At 33.5% G+C, this 8,440-nt stretch overlaps 2 protein-coding genes across 3 annotated transcripts; one reads left to right on the top strand and one right to left on the bottom strand.

Annotated features, from left to right (window-relative positions):
* Positions 298 to 4,048, top strand: LOC107622728 (protein SIEVE ELEMENT OCCLUSION C). Its single transcript, XM_016324737.2, has 7 exons — positions 298 to 556; positions 993 to 1,109; positions 1,199 to 1,656; positions 1,933 to 2,045; positions 2,142 to 2,269; positions 2,497 to 2,988; positions 3,107 to 4,048. The coding sequence occupies exons 1-7, from the start codon at positions 389 to 391 to the stop codon at positions 3,722 to 3,724; spliced, it is 2,094 nt and encodes a 697-aa protein (XP_016180223.2). The 5' UTR covers positions 298 to 388; the 3' UTR covers positions 3,725 to 4,048.
* On the bottom strand, positions 5,512 to 7,846 carry LOC107622727 (succinate dehydrogenase subunit 7B, mitochondrial). Of its 2 annotated transcripts, none has more exons than XM_016324736.2 (4): positions 7,592 to 7,846; positions 7,414 to 7,482; positions 6,620 to 6,722; positions 5,512 to 5,867 (listed from the first exon to the last, which is right to left on the bottom strand). In XM_016324736.2, exons 1-4 carry the CDS (start codon positions 7,646 to 7,648, stop codon positions 5,809 to 5,811), a joined length of 288 nt encoding a protein of 95 aa, XP_016180222.1. In that variant the 5' UTR covers positions 7,649 to 7,846; the 3' UTR covers positions 5,512 to 5,808. The 2 variants fall into 2 exon arrangements, with proteins under 2 accessions (XP_016180222.1, XP_016180221.1); XM_016324735.2 differs by having other exon boundaries at positions 7,414 to 7,487; positions 7,591 to 7,835.

Below are 8,440 nucleotides of genomic sequence, written 5' to 3'. Positions count from 1 at the left end.
AAACCAGTGATCATTTGCAATTTTCATAGTCAGTTTTTGTTATTTAAAATGACTAGAAAATCGTAAAAAAATGAATAATAAATTTTATTAATTATTTAATATTTTTTTATATTAATAGTTAATTTTAATAACTAATTTTACTATATACTGTTAAATATTTTTATATTTCAACATACGAAACAAAATAAATATACCAAATATTTACAGAGGCATACATATGAACTATTATCGACCCTATTTAAGTATAGCAAAGAAGTAACCTCATGGGGAAAAAAAAAGGAAGTAACCTCATGCGTGTGTCGCATAAAAAGAAGATACTTGATTCTTTTTTACATATAATGCTTAAATAGTGGGATTATTTTCACCATTATATTGCATTCTTTCAGCCATGGATTTCCATAAAAGGCACTCGGTTTCCCTGCTTTCAACTTCTAGCATGCTAGATGATAATCTCATAAAGAAGCTTCTCCTCACACACGATCCAGATGGTCGTTGGTTGGATTCTGAGACTATGCTTCAGGCTGTTGGAACTGTTATGTTTCATGCTTCAACAATAGTTAGTAATCATATTTCCACCCCCAAATGCATTCACACTATTAAACTCTTTATTTATTCATAACTCTCACTCTTCTTTTTCTCTTTGTCTTGTTTAGGATATAGATCCATAAACTATAGTATCGTTTTAGAATATAGATACTTACACCATCTATCAAGGATGATGAGGTCGTGAGATCCATAACTACTTCCAACACTATCCAAGATAGATGGTATAGATTTGGTGTCTATATGTCAAAAAATGATGATACCGTACATTATTGAACATAGAGATCTTAACCTTTTCCACTCAGAATATCATTAGATTCATAGTTTTGCAAGCACTGCTCAACAAATATATTGACATAAAAAAGTAATAATGATAGTGCCTTTTTTTTTCCTTTTACCTTACTGAAATGTTCAGATAATGATTTCTCAATTGGCTTTGCTTGCTTCAGGTGGCTTCTAATTTATCCTCTGCCTCCTTTCGAATTCTGAAGAACGACATAACCGAAATTGAGCAGCTTGATTGTTCCGAACCATTAGGATGCATCGTCAACAAAATTTCATACAAGGTATTACTTCAATTTCCTAAATTCAACAACACTGGATCACTCGACACATTCCTTGTAACACAAGTAATTAACATCTATTATAATGGCAGATTGTCTGCAATTGCAAACGCACCGCGGACGGCGATCTCAATTCAAGGATACTGAGTTTGTTTGATTTGATTAAGGATTATAGATGGGATGCGAAAGTAGTTCTAGTCCTAGCTGCTTTCGCTGCACGATATGGCGAATTCTGGCAACTCATACAGCTTCGGCCACAGAACACTTTGGCCGATTCAATAGCGAGGATTAAGCAATTACCCTTCAATTTAAGGCCACTGCGGCCACAAATCAAGGCATTGAGCTTGTTGGTTAAGACAATGATGGATGTGGCAATGTGCATTATTGAGTTTGAATCTTTTCTACCACATCAGCATTTAGAGCTTGGAAATGAGATAGTAACTGCCACAAAGTCTCTGGTGTATGTTGCTGTTTACTGGATCATTAGAAGCAGCTTTGCATGCTTTTGTCAACTCATGGATCTCAGAACCAAGAAGAAACATGACCAAGTGCATGTTCTTTCCCTTGAGGCTTAGTGATTAATTAATTCTAAAAACATATTCTTTTTGCTTACTTTCCCTCCGTTTCAATTTATCTGTCGTTATTTTATTTTTGAATAAATACAGTTACTGTAGACATTATACATGATAGTAGGATAAGGCTTTGTTGTTCTCGTAAATTATATCTAAATTTATTTAAGGCTAATATTGTAATTAGCATAATTTCTTACATTTACTAATATTATATATATATATTTTGTCCTAACCTGTGTGTTGTTTGGTTTCAGGTATTCAGATTCAACAATAATTGCTGCTTGGGAGCTCTCAAGTTTGACATATAGGTTAGGAAGTATATGCAACATTCTCAGAGCACAGGTGGATTTGTGTCACCAAGAAATAGGTTACTTTTCTGGTTCATAAGTGTTGTTTCTTCTTATAATGGAACTATAGTTATATATTAAAACAATTCTGAGTTATCCACTAATTAATGTTTCAGAGAGAAACGTACAAGACAAGCTATTGAATCTTGCTGATGAGGTTCACATTGATAATCAGAAGGTTCTCAATTTATTGTTTCCTTCAAAGAATTACTTGCCACTGAAGGATTGCTCAAAAAACGTGAAGGTATAAGCAGATCAATTGGCATATGAAATTCAAAAATACTATTTGTATACCAAAATCAACTATTAAAATCAGCTACTACCAATGTATTTGTATTCCAACATGTATTTTATACTGGTGGCTGACTTTAATAGCTGATTTTGGTGTACACGTAGCATAGTTGTATTAAATTATATTGAAAGTGATAAATATAGGAACATGATAATACAGTGATTCTCCTAATTTTGCAGCTTGGTGTGACTAAACTGAAACATAAGATAGTTCTTCTTTTAATCTCAAAGCCGAAGCTACTTGCGTTTGAAGAATTACTCTTACTAGTTCAGCAAACATGTGATCATCCTTTGAATGAGAGATTCAAGGACAGTTATGAGATTGTGTGGATTCCATTTCCATCTTCTGGTACATCATGGACTGATGCTGAACAGAGTAGTCTCGAATTCTTATCGAATTCTCTGCCTTGGTATGCTGTTTGGAAGCCAAGGCTACTAAGCTCAGCTGTAGCGAAGTACATCAAAGATAAATGGAACTACAGAGATGATCCTGTAATCGTCACACTCGATTCGAATGGAACGGTTGCAAATCGCAATGCTCTTGATATGATCATGATTTGGGGCGTTCGAGCTTATCCGTTTTCAGCTTCAAAAGAGGCAGAGCTCTGGGAAGACCAGAATCTCACAATGCAACTTTTGCTAGGTGATATCAACCCTCTTCTTGCATATTGGGTAGGAGTTTGTTTCATAGTGTATTTAGATAAGAAGAATATTTGTCTCTTGATATTTCTATATTTCTAACCTAACTGCTCAGCAACTCCTAAGCCAATCACCTTAACAACTTTGTCAGGTTGAAAAAGGCAAAAACATTTGCATTTATGGGAGTGAAAACCTGCCATGGATCCAACAATTCAGTGACTGCATAACCAAGCTCAAACAACAAGGCCTGCAGCTAGAAACAATATATGTTGGTCATAGTAACTTCACTGAACAAATAAAAAATATAATGTCAAGTTCTACTGAGATTAATGAGAGTAGCCAACTTTCCTTTACAAAGATGCAACTCTTCTGGATTCGGTTGGCGAGTATGAGAAGATCGAAAATCAGACTAGGAAAGACACCAAGTTCTGATCAAGTTTTGGCAGAGTTATCAGCAATGCTTGACATGAATGATAAAAAGGAAGGTTGGGCAGTGATTGGAAGTTGTTGTAAAGAAGATAATATTATAAGGCTTCAAGGAATGGTTTTGATGGATTTTTTAGGGAGATTTGAGGAGTGGAGTGAAGATCTAGAAAGGTTTGGTTTGGTTGGTACTGCAAGAAAGTTCTTAGACCCTAACTTTGTTGTTGAAGGTCCTTGCAATCACTCTTACATGGTTTCATCAAGTGAAGGTTCAACTCAAGGGAGTGTTGTAACTTGTCCAGTGTGCAACTGTCCTATGAAGAAGTTTGTGGTGTATCAACCATGATTGATTATCATAAAAGACAATTAGAGTTGAATTCCTTGGCTTTGTTATTCTTATAACCGTAAACTGTCTCTAATTTCGGCCTATGCTTGTTTTTGGTTGTTTTGTTTGTGGGACCAACATGAACTATGATATTAAAATGGGTGACAATGGTAAAAATATTTCTAACCTAAACCATTTTAGTTTTCGTTGGTTAATTTACTTTTGTTTTGGTTCCTTTGTTTTGAGTTGGAGACGGGAGAAGTTTGGGGAGTTGTTTCCTATTTCCACTTCTCTATATTGTCATATTTAACCATATTTTTATTTATAAACTTTTGTAATAGTCCAGTTTGGTGTCTTCTAATTCTTTTGGACAGTTAAAGAATTAGATTTTAAATCTTTAATTACTTAATTACTATGGTTTTGACAACTGAATTAAATTGGTCTTTTTTTCCAATCATGCTACACATCCATATAATTTTTCATTAAAGTCTATCCAAGCTGGCTCAATACCAACAAAACCCATTCTCATTAAATGAAACGTGACTCCACGCACCCAAATGCACGAAACTTTAATATATTCATTCGTGTCTTAAATATGAAACAACGTTCCTTCTTCAATATTGAAATCGCTACTGGAGAAGGTCGAATCTCTCTCAAAATCTCTCAAACTTCACTCGTGTTTTCTACAGAAATCGTTACTGGAGAAGAATTGCGAGAAGATTTCGAAAGAAAGAAGAAAACACGAACAAAAACAAGAATACAGACTGCGAAAAGGTATGATAAAAACTACTATTCATTTAAAATCTTGCAATCTCACATTTCTCTTGCATTTTAGGTTTACTGAATTGAGTTACTTCATTTAGTAGATTGACTTAATCTAATTCCATTTTTTGGCGTAACTAGGGCATAGAAATGGAAATGTGTTCATATTTTCTTTCTGTTAAGTGGAGTCATTTTCATTCATTTGATTGTTAGTGTGTTTAGTTGAGTCCTTTTGCATGCAGAAATTATTTACTTGATGATTGAATGTTTATCACGTTTTATTCAGCACATGATTGGTGTTCGGTTCACTGGTGTTTGCCATTTGATTCACCTGATTATTAGTGCGTTCAGTTGAGTTCTTTTGCATACAGAAATGTTTTTTTTACTGATTGAATGTTTATCAAGTTTTATTCAGAATATCAATGAATTTCAGTTCACTGGAGTTAGTTATTTTAATTCATTTGATTATTAGTGTGTTTAGTTGAGTCCATGCAGAAATAATTTACTTAATGATTGAATGTTTATCACGTTTTATTCCGCACAATATTAATGTTCGATTCACTGGTGTTTTCTGTTTTCAGAATTTTATGAAAAAAAAAAAAACAGGTAAAAATAAAAAATAATTTTATTGTTTTTTCTTTTTCTTTCAAAACCCAAAAATAAAAAATAAAAAATGATAAAAATAAAAATAGAAAATAAAAATCACAAACCAAACACACTCTTAAATATTCTTTAAAATTAATCTCTTTTAATTACTCCAACACATTCTAAGAACAATTTTGTGCTCAACACTTTTTTCTATATTTGAAGTCATCTGTCATTATATTTGTATTAGAAGTAACAACAAATATCTTTCTCAGTATAAATAACTAGATTATCTTTAAGAAACACATCATCCATTTTATTTTGAAATATTATTTTGACAATTCTCATAGCTAAAAATATCCTTTCCAACGTTACTGCAAATCAGTCTAATGATCGAATGATATGTTCTTGATTTTCCTATTGCTCTTGGTTTTGTTGAATTCAGATCAGTTCACGGTGCAGACAAAAAGCCAAACCATGAGTAGCCAGGAGAACTAATCACCTCTGGTTAGTTCATCAGACCAAAACTGTGTCTAGATACATCATCAAATTCAAGTTCATCAGAGAGTTTTAAATCTTGAACGATGAAGTAACTACTATTGATGCACAAGCATTTTGGGTTCAAATAAATTTCTGCTTATTCGGTTATTCCAACACGGCAAAGCATACAACCCAAATTGTTATTACCATAGAAAATAAAATATTAAAATGGAAGCTAGCGTCCAACAATATTCACTTCATTCTGCAATTCTGGAATGTTACTGTTTCCGAGCTGCTTCTCTCATAGCTGCCTTGACATATATTTCATAGCAGCATCCTGAAACATCATAAAAGAATGCAAGACATTGAAGAATCGAAGAATGTGTGATTGCATTGTGAGTAAGACCTACCATCTTAATCACAAACAGACCTCAGAGAAATGACAATATTGGAAATGCCCCAGACCACAAGGATAAAGAGAATAACATCCACATTTTATTGGCATTATTTATTGGAAATTCCTTGATAGTATATTTTTCTCTTCTAACATCGAAATGTGAAAGCAACTTTGCAGATTCGCAGAAAGGTGCTTAAGAACCCTGGAAATTAAGACTGTGTTGGATGAATCAAATACAATGAGGAGAGTTAGAGCTCTCAACTATATAAAACTACAAATGATTCTCAAACTAACTAACCGTGTGTTCTGCTATGTATCCCAACCTCCCAGCAACAGACTTTCCCTCCCAAATTCTGCCCTACCCTTTATTCTTATTCTGACTATTAACTATTTCATTACGTGGATCTACAACAGCAAAGATATATGGAGTTGGGAGAGCTCGTAACAATGACAACAACAAAGCCCTTTATTCTTATTCTCACTGTACAGGGTGAAAGCCAGGCTCATAAGCAACCATAAAATTTCCAACATATAAACAACGAATTTTAAGCCTTGAGAGAGAACAAAGCATCCATGATGGTTTCATTAGTCAAAATCAAAGACATCAGAAAAAAAAAATGTTATTCTACTTCCACTCATAAACCAAAACAAAAACAGGAAAAATAAAATAGAAAAAATAAAATACGACTTACCTGCAACGACAACAATTGTTAGAATATCGCCAATCTTTTTGAGCTTCTTAACCCTCTGTTTATATGACTTAAATGGCTTCAAAGCTGCATCTTCAGCCAAGAGCTGCAACAGTTGAGTGCCATAACTATAAGCAAACATTAAAAAATAAAATACAGATAAAAAAAAATATCATAAAAACCATGACTGCAAGACAGAAAAAAAGTTATCAGAAAGATTAGCGCATTAACTAAAGTTCTCTAATGTAGTCATAAAACTTTTATGGGGATTCCATCAGTACTCCTATCAAATTGGGAGGTTCATACCCTTATATTGTGTTGTGTGTCCAAGAAGTTGCCACTGGTTTTATTAACTAAAATGATTAAAATTTTAAAATTCATATAATTTGTGATCAAATCTCAACCATTGATTGGATAAGAGGTACTGAAACCCTAGTTTTTTTATACATGAACGCAGTAATACATCTACCCTAAGTCCCTAACCCTAACCCTATTCATTGCACCATTGGAGCCAAACCAACAAGATGTTGAAGCCAGATTCAAGAGATCATTTGAACAGTTTGCTTTAATTCAGCCCAATATTTTACTACATATTCAACCAATGAAATATTCGAAGGTATACACAAAACGTTTTATTGATCAACATCGTTCAGTAATGGGGGAAAAGAAAGAAGTAAAACTTAATAAATCGAAGTAACTATAGATAAGTGAAATACATTAGTTCAATTATTTGAACACAACAAAATTTTAGAAAACCTAAATAAAATAAACAGAAAAGAAAGGGTTTTAAAGCTTACCGCTTTTTCACGAGGCCCAGGTTCGATATGGTATTGACGGCGCGAGAGTGAAAGCAGATCTTCACCCTTCTGATCTCTCAAAAATAATAATCAGAAAGACAATGATATTTTATATTAAATAAATATTAAGTATTAATCAAAAAGAAAAGAAGAGAAAGGAAGAGGGGATCTTAGAAACCTGGGAGTGAGATCGGAAATGGGAAGCAATGGTGGTCTTGTTAAGCAAGAAGGCCATTTGGTTGTGTTGGTCAAAGTTCAGAGTTCTGAGAAGATAGAAACGAGAGAGCTGATTGAAAGTCGAAAGGAATCTTGTATAGTTTGTTACTGTCGGGATGGGGGTTGGGGAGGACGAAGGGGAACTTCTCGTTCTAACTAGTTTTCGACACGATAGAAACTTAGGTGTTTGAAGTTAATATCTGGATAAAAATTTAATCAAATTATCTAAATTATTTTACAGTTAACTATTAACTTTACGTGGCAATAGCCAAAAATCAAAGATGAAGTTGTAAATATTCAAATAGGAAAACGCCAAAGAACTTCGCATAGGAGATTTTCTTTTTAGAGCCTTAAAAAAAAACTGAAAAAGTTACTGTTTAACAGTTATATTGTCTTAAAATTAAAAAGTTGATAGTCGAAGTGTTTTTTTTTTTTTGGTTTGCAAGGGTCATATTGGGTCTTTTCTCTCTAAATTAACTCTATTTGTCTCTATTTAAAAGCAGAAAAAACCAATATTGTGAATACTATATAAATAACAATCATCTCAATCTGAGTAAATACTCTCTTCCACAATAAAATGCACACTTGAGAAGGAAAACACTATATAATAATGTCTGCTATGAAAATAACACCTCTAATTATACTACATTAGCATCCCAACCAAATTCAAAGTGACGGCCCAAACACATACAACAGCAAATAAAGGAGCATGTTTGTGAACCAACTTGGGTTGGTCGAGTAGTCAGCTCACTCGTCGCTTAAGCAAGTGTCGGGAGTTTGAACTCCGCCTTGTGCATGCAACAACTCATTA

The sequence above is a fragment of the Arachis ipaensis genome, chromosome B10, assembly GCF_000816755.2.
Source record: "Arachis ipaensis cultivar K30076 chromosome B10, Araip1.1, whole genome shotgun sequence".
Taxonomy (NCBI): Eukaryota; Viridiplantae; Streptophyta; class Magnoliopsida; order Fabales; family Fabaceae; genus Arachis; species Arachis ipaensis.
This window is presented reverse-complemented; position numbering and strand designations above follow the sequence as displayed.